This window comes from Rana temporaria, chromosome 8 (genome assembly GCF_905171775.1).
Source record: "Rana temporaria chromosome 8, aRanTem1.1, whole genome shotgun sequence".
NCBI lineage: Eukaryota > Metazoa > Chordata > Amphibia > Anura > Ranidae > Rana > Rana temporaria.
This window is the reverse complement of record NC_053496.1, coordinates 32,897,038-32,924,099: the sequence shown is the minus strand read 5'-3', so window position 1 is coordinate 32,924,099 and position 27,062 is coordinate 32,897,038. Positions and strand designations below refer to the sequence as shown.

General features: G+C 44.4%; 1 protein-coding gene across 2 annotated transcripts in view; it reads right to left on the bottom strand.

The window, feature by feature from the left end:
• The window catches only part of LOC120946813 (pancreatic triacylglycerol lipase-like), a 37,324-nt gene extending 27,267 nt beyond the window's left edge, over nt 1-10,057 (bottom strand). Inside the window, exons 1-6 of one of the 2 annotated variants that reach the window (XM_040361531.1) lie at nt 9,970-10,057; nt 8,203-8,254; nt 6,103-6,254; nt 2,329-2,454; nt 767-901; nt 86-194 (exon numbers count right to left, since the gene is read on the bottom strand). In XM_040361531.1, the coding sequence (XP_040217465.1) occupies nt 86-194; nt 767-901; nt 2,329-2,454; nt 6,103-6,254; nt 8,203-8,254 (574 nt within the window). In that variant the 5' untranslated portion in view covers nt 9,970-10,057. The remainder of the gene's footprint in view (nt 1-85; nt 195-766; nt 902-2,328; nt 2,455-6,102; nt 6,255-8,202; nt 8,255-9,969) is intronic. The other variant, XM_040361530.1, reaches the window with a different exon arrangement.
• Between the last annotated feature and the right edge of the window lie 17,005 nt (nt 10,058-27,062).

The following is a 27,062-nucleotide window of genomic DNA, read 5'->3' as shown; positions in this document are numbered from 1 at the left end:
TATCGTAAGTAGGTGATAACCCTGTCCTAGTTATCCAAATACATGTCCTTAACTACTATGTAAGTCTCCAACTGGAGGAACTCACCGGTTATTCTGCCAATTCCAGGGTGATTCTTCCCAGCTTCACCTGCTGCATGTGCCCCCAGACTGTGCCCAATAATGTGGACATTGGATGGAGAATAGTCAAAAACATTCTTGTAAAGAAAGCACAAAACAGATTTTAGCAAATAATTTTCTTAAATCTCAACTCCAACCAAACAGCAAAATACACACATGAACTACATATTTGGAAACTGTTTTACCTGCGAAAGGAGACCTGAAGGAGGACAGTGTATGCTGCTGTTGCTGGTCTCTACTGAAAATGCTAGTTGCATGGCTATCAGTTCTAATGGCTTTGGTACTTTCTGACCTGGAATAATCATGCAGGAGTTATGACCTTACTTTGACTTCCCTGACCTGTTTGTTCTGTGTCACTGACTTGGAGAACATTACAGCCAGGAAACTAGCATTCTGGGTAGCAGGTCTGGAATTGAAGCTCATTATGTCTCACACTACAGTTTTTTTTTACAAAATAAAATGAATAAAATACAGCAGGCCAGCAGCGCTATGACACCTATTGTGATATGTCAGTGAGAAGATAGAAGACTTGTTCTAGCAAACAAACTGATGGTTTTGCTTTGTTTTTGCTTTGATAGCTAAAGTTTTTTTATATTGTCATGCAGAATATTAGAGTATTAAAAGGAGGTAAGGAAGCAATTTTTCCTACCTGGAGAGTTTTCGTGAAATAAGCCACCTCAGCCCCCACGACACGGATATTGTTTGCAGCTTGAGTGTAGAGCCCCAAAGAGCCACCGTGCCAATCCACGCAGATACAGTTCACGTCCTCCACTTTTAGCATGGCCTGGAAGCAGAATGATTACAGATTATGGTGCCATTGGTGATGCAAAACATTTAGGAGGTTAGAGAGGAACAGGAAAGCCAAAAAAGTTGTATTGCTTGTACACATGATCGCGTTTCCCGTAGAGAAAAGTGCGATGTGAGCTTTTTGTCATGAATTCTGACCCTGTGTATGCTCATCGCACTTTTTCTGTGAGAATTTTGGCCAAGAAAAGATTGAGAGCAGTATCTCAATTTTCGTGACCGTGATCGGGAACCGTGATCGCCTGTATTACGACACAAAAAAAAAAAACATGCATGCTCAGAATCAAGCAGAAGAGCCAAACTGCCTATTGAACTTCATTGATCTCAGCTTGTCGTACGTGTTGTATGTCACAGTATTCTTGACGTTCGGAATTTCAGACAAGATTAGTGTGACCGGGTGTATACAAGACAAATTTCAGCCGTTTTCCTGCTGAAAAAAAACATGGTTTTCTTGTCGGAAATCGCGATTGTGTGCACGAGGCATAAGACATAGGAGCCACTAGACCCTGAAACATCCCTAATCTCCTGCCCACTGTCAGGGTCTAGAGAGACCAGAGCATGTAATTCAGACTCTCAGAGTTACATGCTCTAAATCAGTGGTCATCAACCCGGTCCTGCAGGGCCCACTAACAGGCCAGGTTTTATGTATTACCTTGGGGAGATGAAGTCTAGAATACTGTAATCACTGAGGAGCAAATGATATCAGCTGTGATGTATTTCAGTTATCTTGCAAACCTGGCCTGTGAGTGGGCCCTGCAGGACAAGGTTGATGACCACTGCTCTAAATCATACCAGCAGAATATGTTGAATGACACCCAGCAGAACATGTTGGAGTGACATACAACAGGACATGGTGGAATGACATCTAACATAACATGGTTGAGTGATATCCAGAAGGACGTGGTGGAGTGACAACCAGCAGGGCCTGGTGAATGACATCCAGCAAGTATATTATGCTGTGGTATCCAACATGACATAGTGGATTGACACCCACAGCATGGTAGAGTGACATCCAGCAGAAAATAGTGGATTGACATCCAGCAGAACATGGCGGAGTGAAAGTCATTAAAAAAATAGTGGAGTGCCATCCAGCAGTGGAGTGACACCAGCAGAAAAAGGCGGTGTGACATCCAGCAGTGGAGTGACACCAGCAGAAAAAGGCGGTGTGACATCCAGCAGTGGAGTGACACCAGCAGAAAAAGGCGGTGTGACATCCAGCAGTGGAGTGACACCAGCAGAAAAAGGCAGTGTGACATCCAGCAGAACATGTTGGAGTGACATCCAAGAGAACACAGTGGACTGACATCCCACAGAACATGATGGAGTGGCATCCAGCAGAACATGGTGAAGAGACATTCAGGAGATGGCACTATACAAAAAAGACATTGTAGAGATGTATCTACGTACCTGGCACATTTCGATCATCCAACTCTTCTCGCCATTGTCCAGAAACCCGTGAATAATAATTTGCGTATTCCGAAAAGTTTTGAAATTGGACTCTTTAATAGTCTTGTTTTGGACGGCACTGATTTCCTGCAGAGGAAAGTATGTATAATTAAATACAAGACCTATACAAGGAGCACAATTTGTATTAGCGTTTGAACTGCACTGAAAGTGTATTTAAAGCTAAAAACAATTAATGGAGTTTGAAAGGGTTGGACTTCCAGTCAAATACCCTTGTAAAATATCTATTTCTTTTCTGAGCCCTCTCTGGGTGTCAGGGAGGAAACCAGAATCAATATAGTCGGTATCATTATTTCCCTGCGCTCATTGAATGGCGGAACGACGCTTCGGCACACGAACGTGAGCGGCCCAACCAAACGGAGCGCACGCATGCGCACTAGTACACGCATAACGTGAGCCCCTGGCTGGCCTATAAAAGCTGCTTCATTCCACAAGCAATTCACTGGTTTATCTCTCAGCTTCCTGTGTACTTGTTCCTGCTACCTGCCTCCTGATTCCCTGTTGTGACCCGGATTGGCCTTGACCTGCTCTGATCTCCTCCTGGACCTGACCCTTGGCTTGCCTTACGAACTCTGCTTGTTGTGTTCGGTGTTTGACCCTCAGCCTGTTCTCGGACCTGCCTCCAGTCTCCTGTGCCTTGACCCTCAGCCTGTCTTCGGATTTACCTCTGTCTTCCTGTGTTTGACCCTCGGCCTGCTTAACCACTTCCTTACTGGGCACTTAAACCCCTTCCTGACCAGAGGACTTTTTGCGATTCGGCACTGCGTCGCTTTAACTGACAATTGCGTGGTCGTGCGACGTGGCTCCCAAACAAAATTAACGTCCTTTTTTCCCCACAAATAGAGCTTTCTTTTGGTGGTATTTGATCACCTCTGCGGTTTTTATTTTTTGCGCTATAAACAAAAATGGAGCGACAATTTTGAAAAAAAAAAAATATTTTTACTTGTTGCTATAATAAATAGCTCAATTTTTTTTTTTTTACGTTTTTTTTTTATCCTCAGTCTAGGCCGATACGTATTCTACATATTTTTAGTAAAAAAAAAAAAAAAATCGCAATAAGCGACTGGTTTGCGCAAAAGTTATAGCGCCTACAAAATAAGGGACAGAATTATTATTATTATTTTTTTTTTTTACTAGAAATGGCGGCGATCTGCGATTTTTATTGGGACTGCGACGTTATGGCGGACACATTGGACACTTTTGACACATTTTTGGCGCCATTCACATTTATACTGCAATCAGTGCTATAAATATGCACTAATTACTGTATAATTTTTTTTTTTACTAGAAATGGCGGTGATCTGCGATTTTTATTGGGACTGCAACGTTATGGCGGACACATCGGACACTTTTGACACATTTTTGGCGCCATTCACATTTATACTGCAATCAGTGCTATAAATATGCACTAATTACTGTATAAATTTTTTTTTTTACTAGAAATGGCGGCGATCTGCGATTTTTATTGGGACTGCGACGTTATGGCGGACACATCGGACACTTTTGACACATTTTTGGCGCCATTCACATTTATACTGCAATCAGTGCTATAAATATGCGCTAATTACTGTATAAATGTGACTGGCAGGGAAGGGGTTAACACTAGGGGGTGAGGAAGGGGTTAAATGTGTATCCTAATTAGTGTTCTAACTGTGGGGGAAGGGGGGTGACTGGGGGGGGTGACCGATCTGTGTCTCTATGTACAAGAGACACAGATCCGTCTCCTCTCTCCCCTGACAGCACCGCTGTCTGCGAGAGCCGGGAATGAGAGATGATCTCATATGTAAACATATAAGATCATCTCTCATTGGCCGCACAGATCGCCTAGGAAACGGCCGCTCCGATTGGCCGTTCACGGCGATCTGTGACTGGCTGTGTCCAAGGGACACGCCCAGCACAGCAGTTCCCCGCTGCGCGCTCGGGAGCGCGCGCGGGGAACGCGAAAAGGGGCGGCCGTAAAAACACGGCCTCCCAGAGAAGTAGAGCCACCCTGCGGCCGTATATAGTCGTACGGCCGTCGGGAAGTGGTTAAGGACTTGTCTCTTGTGCTTGACCCTCGGCCTGTTCTGGACTCTGTATTCCTGTTACCCGTTGGGTCACGGTAACTGCCAGCTCCTGTACGGCTAAATAGCCCCTCGGTGACCTGGACACAAGACCTACCCAACCTGCTGGTGGCTTGTGCCTCTTTGTGCGATCCACCCTCTGTACCATCTCCAGGGGGTGGAGTGTGCTTAGTCGCAAGAGTGAACCGCTCTCTGCATCTCGGCCTTGGTGAGTACCTCTTTGACACTGGGGACCCACCCTCTCTATTTGTCCTGGTGTCTCCAGACAGAAAGTGTTGGGAAACCCAGAAAGTTACCTGTGTGAATAATAGCTGGTTGCTAAGCAGCGGGTCAGGAAGGTGGCCATCGCTTCCTAACAACCAATGTTTAAGCAGCAACAGCAGCTCTCAGTGGGCTTCTCAAATGTAAAAGAAACAATTCCGGCAACAAAAAAAAGGGGGGTCCCCCCCATCCATACCAGGCCACATGCCCTCATCATTCCCCAAAAAAGGTGTAAAAAGTGAATAGGGCCAGTAAACATGTTTTTGATTATTTATTTAAAAATAATAATAATAATAATAATAATAATAATAATAATAATGTCCCCCGATGTAGATCCATCTTACGCTACCCACCGCACAGCCAAACCCGAAAAAAGAAAAAAAAACATCTGGCCTCGTCAAATGCTCCCCATGGACTGCCGACTCCGTCTTAATCCAGAGAGAAATTATTATGGACCTTTTAAAATTTGCAGCTACACATAATTACTTCTGGTTTGGGGAGGGGGGATTTTTACCTCCAAAACAGAGGTGTGGCAATGGGGGCTAAGCATGCCCATAGTGTGACCAATTTATTTATAGACAAATGGGAGAAGGATGTCATCGATGCCCAACAAAGTCCTGAATTTTCCTTGTGGCTACGATATATAGATGACATCCTCCTGCTATGGAAGGGACACCCCACCTCTAGTGGGCTTTATGGAAACATTGAAACCAGAACAACAGGTGATTTTTACCTCCAAAACAGAGGTGTGGCAATGGGGGCTAAGCATGCCCATAGTGTGGCCAATATATTTATAGACAAATGGGAGAAGGATGTCATCGATGCCCAACAAAGTCCTTTTTTCTCTCTCTTTTTTTTTTGGTCTGGTCGGCAATTGCTAGAGATGTCATTTTTGCTGCAGCATGTTCTAAAAATGCTAAAGATGCACCACTTTACAGGCAGACTATGTAACAGAATTTTTCATTTTTATTGTTTCATTCAAAGTGGAAACAATCCTTCCCACAACCACAACCCAGGGTTGTGGGGAAGAGACCCTTGTCCCCATCTGCCCAAAAGTGATGCTCATTTGCCCCCCCGCCTGCCAGGCTGCATGCTGCTCGGATAAGGATCTGGTATGAATTTTGGGGGGGACCCCACTTTGTTTTTTTTAATATTGGCGTGGGGTTTCCCTTAGAATCCAGAAGGGCCTGGTATGGATTTGGTGGGGGGGGGACGACGACTCCACGCTGTTTTTCCGATGGATTTTCTTTTACCTGTCAGGGCCAGTAAATAAAGGCACAGGGACCTTATACAAACATATTTCTTTCTAAATATATACTGCCTTGCTGATTGTTTGAATAGGATAGGAATTTTACAGGTTCAGTTTGCTTTGAGCACACACATTAGATCTTACCTGGTAGGTATTGAGGTTGTCCCGGGTGTAGAGCAGGAATCGGGTATTTATCTTCTCCGGAGACCAGGGTAAGCGGGGGATGGGTCTCTGCAGAGTCCATGCCCAGGGAGAGTCATTGGAGAAACAGCCAAGACGATCGTAACACACTTTAGCTAAGAAAAGGGGAAGATTATGTAAAATCTACAATATATATGATATATCCATCTCTCTGTTTATATGTCAATTTAAAGACAATTCAATGCTGAATTCAAATATATGCAATACAAAAAAGTTATGTTTACTTTAGTCTACCGTAATAAAGAAACACAAGTGAGAAGACACTTTTTGTTTACGTGTAAAAATCTGCTTTTTTGCTAGAAAATTTCTCAAAACCCCCAAACATACATTTTTTTTGCAGAGGTCCCAGAGGCTAGTGCAGCGGTTTTTCTAATGCAAATTATTTGGAAAAAAATACACTTTATTGAATTTTAATGAACACGAACATAATATAATCCCCAACTTTTTGCTAAAATACATACGATGGTGCTCGGCAAGTAAATAAATACCAAACATAACGTAATGCCTGGTGGGACGGAGACCCCGGAGAAGTACCGGCAGATGGTGGTGGTGGTGGTGGGGGGGGGGGGGGGTGGTGACCCTTTCCGTTGCCTGTAAAAGCAATCCAGTGGCTATTTAGCTGCTCGTATGGCTTTTACATAAAAGCTGATTGCCTTCTGTAAAAGGGATGGTGCCTGTAGCTGCAGTGCCTCTCCTCACTTCTTGTCAAAGGCACTGAGCTCAATGGACTTCCTCTTTATTTCCCTGCAAAGTAAAATCATAATGGTAAAGTATGAATCGCACTTACCTGCAAACAAAGCCCGCGATGTGCCCGAGGTCTTCGCTGGTGGCCGCGTCAATCTTTACCCCTCTTCTTTCCAGGGGCCGTGGACTCTGCCTCTGTGACACGCCGGAGCCGGCAGTCACGGCACAGGCCCTATAGAAACAGCACGATCCTGCCCTTTGTTTTGTGCGCATGCACCGATGACATTGACGCAAGTGTATATGGTAAATATCTCCAAAACCGTGCAAGTTTAGAAGACATTTCCACTACCTACAGGTAAGCCTTATTATAGGTTTACTTGTAGGTCAAAGTGGTGTGTAAGGGTTTACAACCACTTTGATACATTATATTAAATGTTTATGTGTGCAAATCTGAGCCTAGCAATCATTTTACAGGGTCAGTCTGCTCAGAAGGGACATTTCGGCTCTTAGTAATGGCTGGAGATCAGGGTTGGGCAAGGGTGGGGGTAAGGGGGCTGCCCTGGTGCTGGTAGCACGAGGACAGTTACTGACACTACAATCTGACAGAAATGAGAAATGACAGCAGCATTACTGGAGAGGAGGGGAGAGCCGGGAGCAGGTGTGGGCTGTGCTCTCTCTCCCCTCCAGCACCTCCTCCTGCTACTGCAGCGCTCCTGATGGTGCAGGGTTTGCTTACCTGCCCCATCTCCTCCCAGCAAAGAATGTAGGTAGGGGCCAGGTAAGCAGACCCTGTAAAGTTACAATTTGTCTGCTGACATATTCCTGAGCCACAATCCCATACACCCTTTGTGCTGGTGATGAGAGTATTTGTGCTAGGAGGGGGAGGAAGATGAGGATTAATGCTAGGTGTGTGGGGGGGGGGGGGGATTGAGGGGGATTTGTGTTAGAAGACGGTGTTGGTCAATTTGGGGGGAGGGGAGGGTAACACATTATGATTTGCTCTAGGAGGTAAAATTGGGGGACAGTGTGCTAGGAGTGGATCATTTGGGGGGTTTGTTCTGGAAGGAGGGATGGGGGGAGGATTTGAGCTAAGAGGGGGATTGAGTGATTTGTCCTGGAAGAGATGTATGGGGTATTTGTGCTGGGAGGGGAACTGGGGGGGTGGTAGGAGGGGTGATTGGGGTGGGATTTGTTGTACTGGAGGAGGGATAGGGGGAAAGGATTTGTGCTGGGGGGGATTTCTCCGGAAACAGCCGGAACACACAGAGGTTGGGATTCTAAGCAGAGAAGAATAGTTTATACTTCTATTTTGCCCTGGGTACACAGATTGATAAATATGGATCCAAACATATCACTCACCTGTCTTTACTGACTGTATAATGAACACGAGCAGCAAAATCTTCCCCAACATCTGGAAAGGAGAGAAATTCAGCATTTTGTGTGGGAATTACGGACAGAAAACAGAAGTTGTTAAGAAAACACATATAGTTATGTCTACACTCCGTCCATGAACAACCAGAGACATCTCTTAAAGCAATAGTGGATATGGAGACTGCAGACATAATACAGGATATGGTCAGAGAATACAAACATACTGCAACCGATGATCAGAGGCTGCTGCAGACATATTGCAAGAGATAATAGGAGACTGCAGACATAATGCAGGAGATGTTCAGAGAATGCAGATATAATACAGGAGAGGGTCAGAGACTGTAGATATAATACAGGAGATGATAGGAGACTGCAGACATAATACAGGAGATGATCAGAGACTGCAGACATAATACAGGATATGGTCAGAGACTGCAGATATAATACAGGAGAGGGTCAGAGACTGTAGATATAATACAGGAGATGATAGGAGACTGCAGACACAGTACAGAAGAATGTCAGAAACTGCAGACATACTACAGGGTATGGTCAGAGACTGCAGACATAATACAGGATATGGTCAGAGAATACAGACATACTGCAAGAGATGGTCAGAGGCTACAGACATATTGCAAGAGATAATAGGAGGCTACAGACATAATGCAGGAGATGTTCAGAGAATGCAGATATACTGTAATACAGGAGATGATAGGAGACTGCAGACATAATACAGGAGATGGTCAGAGATTGCAGACATAATACAGGAGATGGTCAGAGACTGCAGACATAATACAGGAGATGGTCAGAGACTGCAGACATAATACAGGATATGGTCAGAGACTGCAGATATAATACAGGAGAGAGTCAGAGACTGTAGATATAATACAGGAGATGATAGGAGACTGCAGACACAGTACAGAAGAATGTCAGAAACTGCAGACATACTACAGGGTATGGTCAGAGACTGCAGACATAATACAGGAGATGATAGGAGACTGCAGACACAGTACAGAAGAATGTCAGAAACTGCAGACATACTACAGGGTATGGTCAGAGACTGCAGACAGAATACAGGAGATGGTGAGAGAATACAGACATACTGCAAGAGATGGTCAGAGGCTGCAGACATATTGCAGGACTTGATAGGAGACTGCAGACATAATACAGGAGATGGTCAGAGAATGCAAGTATAATACATGAGATGATGAGAGACTGCAGATATAATACAGGAGATGATAGGAGACTGCAGCATAGTACAGAAGAATGTCAGAGACTGTAGACATACTACAGGATATGGTCAGAGACTACAGATATAATATAAGAGATGATCAGAGACTGCAGACATAAAGCAAGAGATGATCACAGACTGCAGACAAACTCAAAGAGATGGTTAGAGACATGATATGTGGAAATGGAAAACATGTTGCAGAAGTTAGAGACTGCAGGAGATTAATGTCATTAGAATCCCTTTTCAAATTAATCATCAAATTCACTCCCACTACTAGAGTCTACTTTGTGTGGCTATTGGGCTGAAGAATAAGCATCAGACTTATAAACATCACATTGTACTCTATGATCCAAAATTGATCCAAAATCAATGAGGAATAATAGAAAAAAGGAAAAAATCGATTAGCAAAATACAAAGTACAATAAGTAATGATAGACAGATTGCGTTCTTCCATGCGGAATCCGGAGAGCGGTGAGCAGGTCCTACAGTCTGCTACAACCTTTCATGTATGTTCTCTGGTCACTCACCTTGGTCCTGATCAGATGAACTGGATCAGGCGAGAAGGAGTTGAAGTGGCACTTATATACAGTAGCGTCATCAGAGAAAACTTTTCTGTATTATACTTTCATTAAGACAGAGAATTTAGTCAAACAAGTTTTAGATGATAACTTATCCTCACAATTAATGCTGTCATGTCTGTCCCTCCAGGGCGAATGTTTATTGCAGGACTAGCAGCCCCTCCAGGGGAAATGATTATGGCAGAGCTACCAGCATCTTCAATTCAAGAATTCAGACAGCTATAATTCATAAATTGTATTATACATAGACCAAAGTCTTTTATATATGTCATATACAATAAATAAATATAAATATATATAAATATATATATATATACACACTGCTCCAAAAAATTAAAGGAACACTTTGAAAACATATCAGATCTCAACAGGCAAAAATCTCATGCTGGATATCTATACTGATATGGACGGGGTAATGTGTTAGGAATGAAAGGATGGCACATCATTTGATGGAAATGAAAATTATCCACCTACAGAGGGCTGAATTCAAAGACACGCCAAAAATCAAAGTGAAAACATTTTGCAGCAAGCTAGTCCATTTTGCTGAAATTTCATTGCAACAACTCAAAATGGTCCTAAGTAGTTTGTATGGTCCCTAAGTGCTTGTATGAATGCCTGACAACATCAGGGCATGCTCCTAATGAGACGACGGATGGTGTCCTGGGGTATTTCCTCTCAGATCTGGACCAGAGCATCACTGAGCTCCTGAACAGACTGGCGGCACCGGGTGGACCAAAACATAATTTCCCAGAGGTGTTCTTTTGGATTTAGGTCAGGTGAGCGTGGGTGCCATTCAATGGTATCAATTTCTTCATCCTCCAGGAACTGGTTGCATGCTCTCGTCACATGAGGCCGGGCATTGTCGTGCACCAGGAGGAAACCCAGGACCCACTGCACCAGAGTAGGGTCTGACAATGGGTCCAAGGATTTCATCCGGATAACTAATGGCAGTCTGGGTGCCATTGTGTAGCCTGAAGAGGTCTGTGCATCCCTCCATGGATATGCCTCCACAGACCATCACTGACCCACCACCAAACCGGTCATACTGAACGATGTTACAGGCAGCATAAGGTTCTCTGCGGCTTCTCCAGACCCTTTCACGTCTGTCACATATGCTCAGGGTGAACCTGCTCTCATCTGTGAAAAGCATGGGGCACCAGTGGCGGACCTGCCAATTCTGGTGTTCAATGGAAAATGGCAATCAAGCTCCACAGTGTGCAGTGAGCAAAGAGCATACTAGAGGATGTCGGGCCCTCAGGCCACCCCCATGAAGTCTGTTTCTGATTGTTTGGTCAGAGACATTCACACCAGTGGCCTGCTGGAGATCATTTTGTAGGGCTCTGGCAGTGCTCATCCTGTTCCTCCTTGCACAAAGGAGCAGAAACAGGTCCTGCTGATAGGTTAAGGACCTTCTACGGCTCTGTCCAGCTCTCCTAGAATAACTGCTTGTCTCCTGGAATCTCCTCCATGCTCTTGAGACTGTGCTGGGAGACACATCAAACCTTCTGGCAATGACACATATTGATGTGCCATCCTGGAGGAGTTGGACTGCCTGTGCAACCTTTATAGGGTCCAAGTATCGCCTTGTGCTACCAGTAGTGACACTGGCCCATATTCTCTGTAAATGTCCGCGGGCGGCGCGTAAGGCATTTACACTCCGCCGCCCCAAACTACAGGAGCAAGTGCTGTATTCCCGAAACACTTGCTCCGTAGTTTGGGGCGGCAGAGTGTAAATGGCCCGGCGTAGCCACGCGTATCTTCAAGGGGGCGGCTTCTATTCAAATTAAGCGCGTCCCCGATTCTAAGTAACTGCGCATGCGCCGGGCTTAGAAAAGCCCAGTGCGCATGTTCCAGTTCTCGGCGGAAAACGTCAATGACGCCGACGTGTGCGTCATTGACGTAAAGTCGTATTTAAGAACGACTTAGGGAAACGACGTAGCCGACGGAAAAACGCGACGCGGACCCGACGCTATCCGTAACATGGCCTACGTGGGACATGCGGAAACTTACTCCTCATATAGCAGGAGTAAGTTTCCGCTTACGCAAACGACGTTAGCGACGGGTACGCGTCGCAAAATCGTTCGGGAATCGGCGTAGCAGGCTCATTTGCATAAACAAATGAGACCTTCACGTAAATGCCATCTAGCGGCGGGCGGCGTAATTACATTTAAGATCCGACAGTGTAAGTGACTTACACATGGCGGATCTTAAGTGTATCTATGCGAAAATGATTCTAACAATCAGTCGCATAGATACACGGGCCAACGAGGGGACAAGATATCCCAAAAACGCCAGCAAATACTGGAGGATAGATTTACAAGCACTAATCCTTTAACATTAGCCTTTGCTTGAAGTAGGGGGGTTGAATACCTAATCTCAGACTCTGTTCGAGCAGTCCCAGTAGCAGAAACCTCTGACATTCAACCCTCAAAGCACAAGCACATCTGGAGTCGTAGACAAAGGTCCTACACAAAATGTCCAAGGACAGCTGTAGCCTAGTTCCTGAGGTAGTGTCTTCCAGCAAATGGCTCTCAATCCAAATTCTTCCAGGCCCTCATCCATGCACATGCCGAGGCTTAGCAACTTCATTACACAGGTTGCCTCCCAGGGGCAGCTGCCCCAGGAGAATGAAAATGCCGAACAAGGCCCTCAAACATTTATCTTCTCCCCAGACTTCTTTTTGGAGCCTCCTCACAGGGATTGGCTTAGGTCAGATGAATATTCATAGCTTGGTGGCTGACCCTCCTATTTTATTTCTGAAAACTTCTACCAGAGGCAGTCGCAATCAATCACCAGGCTTAGCGATAGACCTGGCCAGACCTGAAAAATGATTTGCTGCTTCACTAAGTACAGGTACGTACAGTAAGTTGAGCTGGGAATTTTCTTTGGTTTTGTTTGACATGCGTCACCCTTCCATGTGCTCCATTCTGCAAAGGCCAGTAATAGGTGGGGGCAGTGGCCATTGGGTTGTAGATTAGATAACCTTCATCAATCATTATATTTCCATATAAGCCAGCACTGGGGCTTCTTTTGTGACCATAGCACCCAAAGACATCATGAGATGGTCAGATTGTGCTGCCCAATGGGCATAGATTTGTTATATATAATATTGTTTCTCTTAACCATTTTCTATGTATGTTATGTTTAGTTTACATGCTGCCATCTAGTGACCTTTTGTGGTAATGCACAGTTTCTGTATTTTCTTTGTCTGATCTATGACACACTTCCTTTCTGTGTATGCTATGCCCTTCTTCCTGAGTTTGTACTTCCTGCTTAATAGAGACTGCTTACAGGCCACATGTAACAAGGGCACATGTATTCTGCATAGTAAGCTGCAGACAGTATCATCTTTTGACCACACAATACTACAACCTGTTCATCTGTTGTAACCTGTCATCTGTTGTATTCTGATGTTTGGATTAAAGCAATTTATGTGAATGGAATCGGTATCGGTGAGTTCAAGCTATCTGATAAGGATTGTCCTCAGTGATTATATCTGCTTATACAGGCCAGGCATAGAGGTCTCACAAGGGATAAATCGCTTCACAACAATCAGAGTCAGAATGCAGCTCTACCATTTATTAAAGGGAATCTAAAACCAAACCTTTTTTGTTTATGATGGTGTGATGAGGGGTTAGTACCACTGTCAGGATATTTTTGCTGTGTGTCTCCAATGGGAAGATTCATCCTTTATATTTATCCCTAGAACACCACAGCAAGAAATTAGGGGAATGGGAGTCTTTGAAGCAGTAAACAAGGTTCCAGCTCATCTTCTTTATCAAAAAAGGGTTGGTTACTTTAAAGCGGAGTTCCACCCAAAAATGGAACTTCCGCTTAATCCACTCCTCGCCCACTTCCTCCTTCCGCCGAGGGGCTGGTAAGGCGATAGCTTAATCGCCTTACTGCAGCCCCTCCCTGTAGGCTATCGCCTGTCCAATCGGATGGCGCAGCGCCGCTCGCGCATGAGCAGTGACGCTCGTGCATGCGCAGTGAAGCCGAAAGCTGTCACGGCCCGGTGCCCACACTTGGAATGAAGACGCTGGCCGGAGAGGGGGGGGGGGGAGAGGAGCGGAGCCCCGGCCAGTGCGTCGCTAGAACCATGGAGCAGGTAAGTGTCTGTTTATTAAAAGCCAGCAGCTACACTTTTTGTAGCTGCTGACTTTTAATAAACATAAAAAAAGGTTGGAACTCCCCTTTAAATTATGTAAATTAATTGTGTAGTGGAAACAAATACATTTGATATTTCCTGTCAATTCCTATTGTGTAATTTTCTTCAATTAAAGCGAATGTAGCAAAAATCCTTAATTTGGTTTGATGTTAAATTCCAGCTAAATTTTATGGAATCAGATCACCACATTAGAATTTTAATTTCAGTGTTATTTCAAAAAGTATATTGTAGATTTCCAAAAGGCTTCTGGGAAAATAGCACCGAAGGATGCTCCAAGTCAGTTTCTGCCTTATATCTGTTACTGTTGTCTGCCTCTGTCCCACCAGGTCTCTTCTTATATCTTAGTATCCTCGGTAGAATTGTTAAGGAAGTGGTTAAAACATTTTTTGGGCTCCATCAACTAGCTCTTTAATACATAGAGATGTGCATGATGAAATTTTTTTTATTTTGTTTATTTCGGATGAATTTGTTAAAGGGGTTGTAAACTTACGTGTTTTTTCACCTTAATGCATCCTATGCATTAAGATGAAAAAACACGTAGCAGTGTCCGACCCCCCAGCCCCCCCCCCCCGTTTTACTTACCTGAGCCCTGAATTTCCGTGGGTGCTGTCCCGTGTCGCTCTCTCCACGGGTTCTATGGATGCTAAGTGTATGACATAGGAGCGCGCCTGCAAGGTAACCCCCTCAGGAGAGAGCTTCCCAGAGGGGGGTTATCTAATGTGGGGAGAAGCCACGAGAGCCTCCTTGGGACCCCAGAAGAGGAGGATCAAGGCCACTTTGTGCAAAACGAAAATGTTTGTTATTTAAAAAAAAAAAAACGCAAACCTTTAATATCACTTTAAGTTGACATCCTGCGACCGGATTGGCAGACATCTTATTATTTTACTCACAAGTCCACAATTTCCTGCTACTCACAGGAGAAGAACTACAAGATTTTGTCAAGATGGTACAGGGACCCCTCCACGTTGCACAAAATAGTTCCATCCATCCCGGCAACATGCTGGCGATGCTCTACTGCTATGGGGACCTACCTTCATGTCTGGTGGGAATGTGAGAGGAACCGCCCCTTCTGGACACAGGTATTTGAGTGTTACAACAAAATGTACGATAAATTACTGGTTCCCTCTCTTAAGATTGCTCTTCTCTCTATACTACCGGGATCAGTTACATCACAGAAGCGAAATCTCCTCCGTTTCTTCATGTCCTCAGCGAGACAGCTCATACCTTCCTATTGGAAGTCGACCACAATCCCGCCCTTGTCACACTGGGTATCAATTATGAACGACACTATGAGAATGGAGGAGATGTTGGCTCTTGATAACGACACTTTTGATACCTATAAACTGCTGTGGCTCATCTGGCTCTGCTTCTCCTCCTCTGACACTCTGGCTAACATGTTGTCACCCCAGTCATGAGCGCTTCCTTGTATTTCACTGCCCTAGGACGAGTTGGGTCTCCCGTTCCCCGCACACCCTATATTATCTCCCCTGACTGATCTATCAGCAACTCAAACTCTTTGCTCTGATCTCTCTCTAGCCTTCTTCTCTTTTTTCTTTCCTCTGACCCCCTCTTCTTCCTTCTCTCCCCCCCCCTCTTTTCCTACCTGCTAACACCCTAGATTCCTGACTTCCCATTTTCATTTTGGTTTTTGTCCTGTTTGTCATTTTTTTATTTTTTTTATTTCCTTTTAGTCTTATTGTTCTCCTACTAGCAATCCCGGTTGCAATTCTGCCAACTACGATGGGGCCCTTGTGGTTGCATCTAATTGTTGTTTCATCATAAAGTCATTACTGTTCTTATTGTGTTATACGTTGGTAAGAGTCCCGCTGTGGGCGATAGCCATTGGGCTGACTCCTTACCCCACTGCACTTATGACTGTTTCTGGATTGTGACTTCTCCTGTTGTTTGTTCCATTTGTTAAAATACCAATAAACATATTTTCAACTCTAATATCACTTTAAGTTAATAACTTTATTTAGTCATATTTGTTATGTTAGAATGATTCATTTTTGGAATTTGTGCCGTATAAACATTAGAATGAATAATTTTGTATATTCGTTATTTTCAAAGTGATTTGAAGTTCAAATAAATTAGAAATCCACATTTCAGAAGATTGTTTTATTTGTTCTATTTTATTTTATTCTATAAAAAATTATATTTAATTCTATTCTATTCGATTCTTTTCTTTTCTATTCTGTTTTTTTTGTCTATTCTCTTCTGTCGTGTCTTATTCTATTTTATTCTACTAAATTGTTTCTATTCTATTATACTCTTTTCTATTCTTTTCTATAAAGCAGCCTAAGAAGCAATCATCATCTTATTTCACTTTTATACCTTATTGTATTTACTGGAATAAGTTTTCATTTCTAATTCAAATACATTTTCAAATTCAAATTTATTTTTGAATTGGAATTCGGATAATTTTTGTTCGTTATAATTTATTTCAGAATCATTGAAATTCGTTACAATTGTGATTTGGTAATTTGAGTATGTCCAAATATCTAAATAGCAAAATATCAGTTCAAATTTAAATTTATAACAAAACAAATGGACAAATGTACATACATATGTAACTAAACCCTCACTAACTAAACCCCAACTAAACAACTGCTGTGCTGGTGAGATAATACTGAACCAATAAATATGTAATATAAAGTGCACTTTCCTCTTTAATATTATTTTAAGGTATTTATATACAATATTACAGACAATTTTTTTTTTTTAAAGTTTACATACTATACGTTCACATTGGTCTGTGCCCTCTAGGAGATTACAATCAATGGGCCAGATCCACAGCCAGCCGCCGTAACTTATCTGTTCCCATTTAAGTTACACTGCCGGAAAATTTAAGTAAGTGCCCGATCCACAAAGCACTTACCTAGAAATTTTTGGCTGTGTAACTTAAATTTCGCTGGCGCAAGGCATAGCGCGGTTTTACGTTACGCCGAGTTTTGTGAATCCCGCCGGGTAAAAAAAAGTTGCGTCGGGGAAAAAAAAAGATACGGCGAAAAAAATAAATAAATAAATAACAGCATCGCGGGTAAGAAGGGTCTACTTTTACAAGGTGTAAACAGTTTACACTTTGTAAAAGCAGCCCTAAAGTTACGCAGGCAAACTAATACTTACGGAGAAAAAACGAAGCAGAAAAGCTTTGTGGATCTCCGTAAGTGCTAATTTGCATACCCGAAGCGGCATTTCGACTCAAAATGCCCCCAGCGGCGGATGCGGTACTGCATCCTAAGATCCGGCAGTGTAAGTCTCTTACACATGCCGGATCTTCTGCCTATCTCTTGGAAACTGATTCTGTGGATCAGTTCCAAAGATAGAAACAGGGATACGACGGCGTATCAGTAGATACGCCGGCGTATCCCTTTTGAGGATCTGGCCCTAAGGTCCTTATGCAAACATACACATATCAGGGCCAATTTAGATAAGAGCTAATGTGGGTGGAAGCCCATTTAAGAACCTGCAAACTTCACTTGGGCAATGTCCTGGTTGGAATTTGAGCCGTGGCTCTTAGTGCAAGGCAGAAGTGCTAGCCACTGTGCTGGCCACAGAGAAAGAGGTATCATAAAACTCAAATATATATTATAACTTAATAAACCAATAAAACTATAATACAATCAAAATGTTAGAATTATTATTATACGGAATTTAAAATTGTGTTAAAATAATTTCTTAAAATGTGTTGCATATAACTCATTCAAATGTATAAACATGTCCAAATTGAATATAAGCTGTAAAGTCCTCAGTGGCAGTACATACTATCCTTTCATATAAAAGTTCTGTCAGGTAGTGTAGTGGCGGCCGCTCCATTAGGGGTGCAGCGGGGCACCGCCCCCTAATCCATGAGCCCATCCCCTAATCAACATGCAGGGTGCTGGATACATGAATTTCAATATTATTATTTTTTAGGCACATGATTAGAGCCTGAGGCTCTAATTGGCTTCAAAAAGGGTGGGCTCGGGGCGCAGAGCACTACGCCCAAGTCCACCCAGTTGTGTGACAATAGCAAATGAATATTCGCTATTGTCTTCCTGCTTCTCCTCCCGGCTAATCAGAAAGTGGGCTTAAGACCCGAGAGGAGAAGCGACTATATTGGCTGGGAGCAGAAGCAGGGGGGAAGCGGCTGAGAAGATGCAAGGGGAAATCGCCAAAGTTGCCCACGACCTGGATGGGGTAAGTGCTGGGCGGACGGGAATGCGATGGGGGGGGTTGTTTAACAAACAACGAGATGGGGGTGGGGGGTTTTAATTGATCGACTGACTGAATGAACAGTGAAGATTTTTTTGGAGAAATTGAGAACATTGCACATTATTAAAAAATTGTGCACCGACAACACTACCTCAGTGGTGGCTGGTGCTCCACCCTGCCCCTCCCACTCCCCCCCCCCCCCCCCCCAAAAATGGAGCACCAGACGCCACTATGTTCTCGGTGCACAATTTTTTTAATAAAGTATGTGCTCAATTTCTCCAAAAAATACTCCAAAACAATAGGGTTAATTTACTAAAACTGGAGAGTGCAGACTCTGGTGCAGATGTGCATGGTGGCCAATCAGCTTCTAACTTCAGCTTGTTGAAACTTTGACCAAAAAACTGGAAGCTGATTGGTTTCTATGCATAACCGCACCCGATTTTGCACTTTCCAGTTTTAGTAAATCAACCCCACAAATACAGTGAAGATCACCAACGTGCTTCTTCTAAAATAAATAAAGCACATCACTAAATGGAGTAGACCCATAATATTCCTCTTCATTATTACCAAAATGGAGCGGGATTCCAATCAAAGGTGTAGTGGAAAGAGAGGGAGTCAAGCGGGAGAAATGCTTTGGATTGATACTATTGACTATTGTCATTAGTGATCCACTCTATTTGGTGATGAGTTTATTTATTTAGGAACAATTTCATGACGATCTTTACTGTATTGCTGTGTTGAAGCATTTTTTGGAAGAAATTGAGCACATTTCACTTCATTCAAGTATTGTGCACAGAGAACACTACTGGTTGGACTGTTATAAACATGGATATTATGTAATGGAACTGAAGACTTTATACCTTTTATTTTTATTCGTTTTAGTTTGGCCGATCACCCCCAAAGTTCGGTCCACGCCAGAACTCTCGAACATCGCAAAAGTTTGGACCCAAACCCCATTAAAATCTCTGGCCCAGATTCACATATAATTACGTTGCTCCTGGGCAGCGTAACATATGTGATTTACGTTACACCGCCGCAGGTTTACAGCGTTAGTGCCTGATTCTCAGAACACTTACCTGTAAACTTGCGGCGGTGTATCGTAAAAGCGCTCGGCGCAAGCCCGCCCCATTCAAATGGGGCGGGCACCATTTAAATTAGGCGCGTTCCCGCGCCGAGCGTACTGCGCATGCTCCGTCGGGTAAATTACCCGACGTGCATTGCGCTAAATGATGTCGCACCGACGTCATTTGCTTAGACGTTAACGTAAATGGCGTCCAGCGCCATTCACGGACGTCTTACGCAAATGACGTAGATTTTTTAAATTTCGACGCGGGAACGACGGCCATACTTAACATTGGCTGCGCCTCATAGACCCCAGGGGCAACTTTACGCGTCGCAAAGGCTACGGAAACGTCGTAAATTCTCTGCATCGAGCGCGCGTACGTTCGGGAATCGTCGTAATTTGCTAATTTACGTAAGCGATGGGGAAAACGACGTCGGCGACACCTAGCGGCGGGAAAAAAAATTGCATTTAAGATCTGACAGCGTAAGAGCCTTACGCCTGTCAGATCTAATGGGTATCTATGCGTAATTGATTCTAAGAATCAGTCGCATAGATACCCGGGGCCAGATTAGGACTTACGACGGCGCAAATGGTGTTGCGCCGTCGTAACGCCTTTGAGAATCTGGCCCTCTGATACCCAAACTTGAAAATCAAAAGTGCCCATTTTGAAAGCTTATATGCAAGTTATTGGCCATAAAAAGGGTATGGGGGCTCAGGTACTGCCCTGCGGGACATGTTTCAAAGCAAGCATTTTTTTTTAAATGATTGTTTTTAAAGGAGCAGTGATTTTAATGATGCTTAAAGTAAAACATTAAAAATGAAAATATCCTTTAAGGCCGGGTTCACACCTATGCACATTGAATGTGCAATTTCCCGTATTCAGTTTGCATAGCAGGAGAATGTGACTGGCTCTCTATGGAGCCGGTTCACATATCTCCACAGCGTGTCTGATGCGGTGTGCCGGAAAAACGTGTGCCTTTTTTGGTGCGTTTCAGGTTCGATTTAAGCCCAAAATTTGGGCTGAAATCGGACCTGAAACCGTGAAGCAGCACACACACCGGACCCCGGCTGTGAGCCGCATGCGGCTATGGTGTGAACACGTCAGAATTTCATACAGACAATCGGAATTTACAACAAGAACTTTTCCCGTCAGAAAATTTGAGAACCAGCTCTCAAATTTTTGCTGTCAGAAATTCCAGACAGAAAAAGTCAGATGGAGCTTACACACGGTCGGAATTTCTGACCGAAAGCTCAAATGGGTCTTTTCTTGTCGGAAATTCCGACTGTGTGTACGCACCGCGGCATTAGGGCCTCATTTTCCTTTCTACCATGGAGTGAAAGGAGAAGGAGTTACATTGCGCTCCTCTGTCACTTTTGGATACATATCGCTGCAGATTGAGATACAAAGGGAAGTTGTTGGATGGTCAGATACAAGTATCTCCATGTCTATGGCCATCATTCAACCACCCAGTAACATAAGGCCTCGTAGAGACGACCAGACATGTCCGATGGGATCATTTGGTCTGATGTGTGTACACACCATCAGACCAAATTCCCCGCGGACAGAATACGCGGTGACGTGGCGACGTGGCGGAGACGATGACGCCACGACGTGCGCGCACCAGGAAGTTCAATGCTTCCACGCATGCGTCGAATCACTTCGACGCATGCATGGGATTTTGGGCCAGCGGACATGTCCGATGAGTCGTACTGACCATAGGACATGTCCGACGGACAGGCTTCCAGCGGACAAGTTTCTTAGCATGCTAAGAAACTTTTGTCCGCTGGAAACCTGTCCGCTAGGCCGGGAAACTGTCCGGTCGGCCCTACACACGACCGAACATGTCCGCGGAAACTGGTCCGACGGACCAGTTTCAGCGGACATGTTCGGTCGTTTGTACAAGGCCTTAGACTACACTTGCTGATTTTTTTTTTTCACAAGAAACACTTGCTGATTTTTGGTTGATTTCCCGGCCATACTGAGGATAATATGAAGGATCATATAGTACTAAAATCATACTTGACACAAGAAAAAACAGATAACACTGAACTTTGGTTTTAGTAAATTTCCTAACTGGCTTCTGAACTGGTTAAACTGGTAATTTACAGAGGATAAGAGCTTTCCAAACCTGTTTAGATATGACTTAAAATTAAATCTAGACAGCTCATACTTCTGATCTATAGAAAATATATGGCTCAAGTTTCAAAGGCCATGTCAATCACAGCATGCTGTTATTTTGAAAGACATTCTTGCCTTTAGCCCAGGTTCAGCTGAACTCGCACGATTTCACTCCCGCTGGCAGTCCTGATTTCGTCGCGATTTTAGAGACATCTGTTCAGGTTTCTGCACAGATGTCAATGTAAATCGCGGGCAGAAATCGCAAAAAGTAGTACAGAAACTACTTTTTGAAATTGGCGGTGTATGTCCATAGGAGAAGAGCTTTGTTAGGTTAAAGTGGAAGTCCATGCAAAAAACGAAAATCCCTGCATCTATAGCCACCAGCATTCTAACATTAACCTCTCTAGCGCTGTAAAGAAAAAATGAGCATACATACCTTTTTTGAAGCCACGCCAACCCAATCGGATCCCACATTGAGCTGTCAGCCATGGCTTTGCTGTGGAGGTCGGGTGCAGAGGACACAGATGACAACGAAAGCCCCATAGTAAGTGTATGGGTGACGTCACTTCCCATTAATTTCACAGCAGTTGTCGGCCATGTCCTTTGCAGAGCTTCCGCCACTGGAGATCTGGTTCCAAAAAGATATGCATACTGATTTTTTTCTTTACAGGGATAAAGAAGTTAGTGTTGGATCGTGGGTGTCTATAGATGCAGGGATATTACTTTTTGCATGGACTTCCACTTTAACTACTTGCCAACCAGCTGCTGTCATTGTACTCCACGCAGGTCGGCATGTTCCTGCGAATCGCCGTCATTGTACGTTGGCTCAGCAACTGTAGTTTGTGGGCGCGTGTGCCCACTGGCTAGCGGTAAAAGCCAATCAGAGGGTGGGGCGAACTCAATGTCTGCTGGCCACCTACGATAATTCCTCGCAGTGACAGAAAGAAAAAAAAACTATACCGTTCTTATGCCTCATTTAAAGTCCCAAAATTTTTTTCTTTCTCAATAGAACTCAGACACAGACACTTATGTGTCCCAATTTCCCCTTTCCTTTGCCTTGTAACTAATTGGGCTATGATCTAGGGTAGGGTGTTTATTATGCATGAACTATTTTATACATTAATACATGTTTTCCATATCCTTTACACTTCAGTACCCTCTGATTGACTATCTTTGTGGGCGCCGTGGTTCACTGTGGTTTTCTCTATACTGGGAGTTGCGATGCGCCTTCCGCCCTTCCCTCCACGCTGCTGGGCAGTTTTGGGGGTTGAGGTGGACTTCCTGCTGCGCATCGACACAACACTGCTAGCACAGGACATACGACGTCGCCCTGTTGACGTTCTGGTGCCAGTGCGGTTTGCATTTACATCTGCATTTACATGAGAGAGCCAATTGCAGCCTAATCGCTGAATGGTCCTTCCATTCAGGGGTAAACGCCCTCCCACTAATCATCCGCATGTGTGGTGTCAGTGGTCAACCGCAATTACCATGCAATATATATTTTCCCTTCAGTGGTGTTGGACTTTTTGTTTTAGTATTAAAAATGCCTATCCGATTCCGTTGATTACGGAGTTATTTGACCGCCCCCAAGGCAGCAACCGTTTTCACAATGCTTTATTTGAGAGGGGCATACAATCTCGTGAAGATTAAGGAGGGCGACGAGTATTAAAACTGCATTTAATACCTGAACAGGCCATTATGAGTACCTCGTCATGCCTTTTGGCCTTTGTAACACTCTGGCAGTTTCCAGGAAATTATTAACAATGTCCTCCGAGATTTGTTGTCCTCATATTTTCCAAGTCCCAGGAGAGGGACCACACAGATGTCTGCCATGTGCTTCAGAAACTAAGAGAGAACAATCTCTATTGTAAGTTGGAGAAGTGTGAATACCAGTGTGAACAGGTAAAATTCCTGGGTTATGTAATTTCCACTACTGGTTTTTCGATGGACCAAGAGAAACTTTCAGCAGTCCTACAGTGGCCCGATCCATGGGTTTATGTCCTCGCCAACGTTTTCTTGGCTTTGCCAACTGTTATCGGAAGTTTATTCATAACTTCTCGTCTCTTGTCAAGCCCCTGACTGATATGACCAGAAAGGAGGGTAACCAACAGAGTTGGTCTCCAGAGTCCATTAAGGCCTTTGAGAGTCTCAAGACTGCCTTTGTTTCTGCTCCTGTGTTGGCACATCCTGATCCTACGTTACCTTTTATCCTTGAGGTTGATGCTTCTGAGACTGGAGTTGGCATCCTTTCTATCTCTACATCCTACCTCTGAGAGCACTCTGCATCTTTGTGGCTACTTTTCCAAGAAATTGTCACCTGCGGAGTGCAATTACGAGATTGGGGACAGAGAGTTGTTAGCGATCATTTTAGCCCTTAAGGAATGGAGGCATCTCCTTGAAGGTACCACTGTGCCGGTTCTCATTATTACTGACCATAAGAATCTCACATTCTTGTCTGAGGCTAAACGCCTCTCTCCCAGAAGGGCGCGATGGGCTCTTTTCTTGTCAAGTTTCAATTACATTGTCTCATTCTTACCCGGTACTAAGAATGTAAGAGCTGATGCTTTGTCACAACAATTTTCTTCCACTTCTAAGATGGAGTCGGTTCCGGTTCCTGTGAGTCTTCCTGTTCGTATTCTGGCTACGGTTCGCACCAGTCTTGCTTCTCCTTTGGGTAACAAAATTCTTGCTGCTCAGGTCCATGCTCCTCCTGAGAAACCCCGTGACCACTGCTTTGTACCAGTCTCCGTACTGCCGTGCTCCAGACTTACCATTCTTCCAAGGCTACTGGCCACCCTGGGAAGAATCAACTCTTTTGGGCCATTTCCCAACAATTCTGGTGACCTGGTCTGCATACTGATGTAACCGCCTTTGTAGCTGCCTGTTCCGTGTGTGCTCAGAGTAAGACTCCACAACACCTTTCAGTGGGTCTCCTACAACCCATACCCAATAGAGAGGGGCCCTGGACCCACCTGTCTATGGATTTCATTGTGGAGTAACCGAACTCCCAGGGCAACACAGTTAGCCTTATGGTGGTTGATCGGTTCTCAAAAATGTCTCATTGTATTCCACTTAAGAAATTGCCCACTTTTAAGGAAGTGGCTTCCATTTTTGCTCGGCAGATCTTTCGTTCACATGGGCTACCCAAGGTGATTGTCTCTGACAGGGGTAGTCAGTTTGTGTCCTGGTTCTGACGAACCTTTTGTGCACATTTGGGAATTTAGCTTTCTTTCTCCTCTGCGTATCACCCGCAGTCTAATGGGGCCGCAGAATGATCCAATCAGTCCTTGGAGCAATTCCTGCGTTGCTATATTTTTGACGATCATAACAACTGGTCAGACCTCTTACTGTGGGCGGGAGTTTGTTCACAATTAGTGCCTTGAATTCTGCTTCCCGATTTATTTGGGGGGAACCCCACATCATTTTTTATTTAACCACTTCCTGCCCGGTTAATAGACAATTGACGTCCAGGAAGTGGTTGTGAAATCCTGACTGGACGTCTATTGATTTCCAGCAGGATAACATGCCGGCGCGCGCCGATCGGTGATGCGGGGTGTCAGTCTGACACCCTGCATCTCCGATCTCGGTAAAGAGCCTCCGGCGGAGGCTCTTTACCACGTGATCAGCTGTGTCCAATCATCTCCTAAAAGGGGGGGCTCGCGCTGATTGTTTATCAGCGCAGCCCCCCCTTGGATGCCCACACTAGACCACAGGGAAGCCGCCAGGACCACCAGGGAAGGGGGCAACATGTGTATGGCCAGGTACATCCCCCATGGCCATCCACATGTAAAATAGGAACATGTAACGTTTAAAAATAAGCACAAATGGGCACTGACTGGCAACATGGGCACTGATTGGAAAAATAGTAAATAAACAAGTGCCACCCCTCAGTGTCCATCAGTGCCACCTCTCAGTGCCCATCCATGCCCAGTGCCCACCTATCAGTGCCCATCTGTGCCACCCATAAGTGCCCATCAGTGTCACCCATAAGTGCCCATCAGTGCCACCTATGAGTGCCCATTAGTGCCGCCTATGAGTGCCCATCAGTGCCGCATACAAGCGCCACTTATCAGTGCCCATCAGTGCCGCCCATCTGTGCCACCTCATAAGTGCCCATCAGTGCCACCTCATCGGTGCCCATAATTGAAAAAGAAAACGTACTTATTTACAAAAAATTAACAGAAAAAATTAAAAACTTTATTTTTTTCAAAATTTTCAAAATGATCAAATACCACCAATAGAAACTCTGGGCCAAATCCACAGCCCCGCAGCGCAACGTAACTTAAGTGATTTAAGTCACACTGACGCAAATTTCCTAAGTTAGGTATCGATCCACAACCCACTTACCTGGAAATTTGCGGCGGTGTAACTCAAATCCGTCCGGCGCAAGGCGTGCCGAATCTAATGGGGCGAGTCCCATTTAAATTAGGCGCGCTCCCGCGCCGGACGTACTGCGCATGCTCCGTCGGGTAACTTACCCGATGTGCATTGCGCTAACTGACGTCGCTCCGACGTCATTTGCTTAGATGTTAACGTAAATGGCATCCAGCGCCATTCACGAACGTCTTACGCAAACGACGTAGAGTTTAAAATTTCGACGCGGGAACGACGGCCATACTTAATAGGGCTTAGTCAAATAGGACTCAGCCCTATTTTTACGCGGCGTAACTCGACGTAAACGACGTAGATTTAGTGCAACGGGCCCGTCGGAACGTTCGTGGATCGCCGTAAGTGTTCATTTGCATATTCTAGGCCGGCCGCAATGGCCTCGCCACCTAGCGGCCGGCCTAGAATTGCATCCTTAAGATCCGACAGTGTAATTCAATTACACATGTCGGATCTTCTGCCTATCTATGGTAAACTGATTCTGTGGATCAGTTCCATAGATAGAAACAGGGATACGCCGGCGTATCCCTTTTGTGGATTACCCCCTCTATTTGTGGGAACAAAATGATAAAAAAATTGTTTGGGTACAGTGTAGCATGACCGCGCAATTGTCATTCAAAGTGCGACAGCGCTGAAAGCTGAAAATTGTCTTGGGCAGGAAGCTGCGTAAGTGCCTGGTATGGAAGTGGTTAAATTTGACGAAGGGTTCCCCTTAATATCCATACCAGACCTGAAGGGCCTGGTAATTGAATTTGGGGGGACCCCCACGCTTTATTTTTTATTTTTTATGAATGACTTTTCTCTGAATTGCCAGGAGCCGACAATTCATTATAGCCATGAGTGATTTTAAATGACTTTATTTCCTTCAGAAATTACACTTTGTGCATGGACAGTTCTAAGCACGGGAAACAAGCGCTACTTCAAGGGCATACTATACACCCCCAGGTATGAAATTTAAAGTAAAATTTCACTTTTATTGTTTAACTTTAAGCATTATTAAAATCACTGCTCCTGAAAAAATGGCCGTTTTTAAAACTTTTTTTGCATTGATACATCTCCCCTGGGGCAGGACTCAGGTTCCCAAACACTTTTTAGGACAATATCTTGCATAT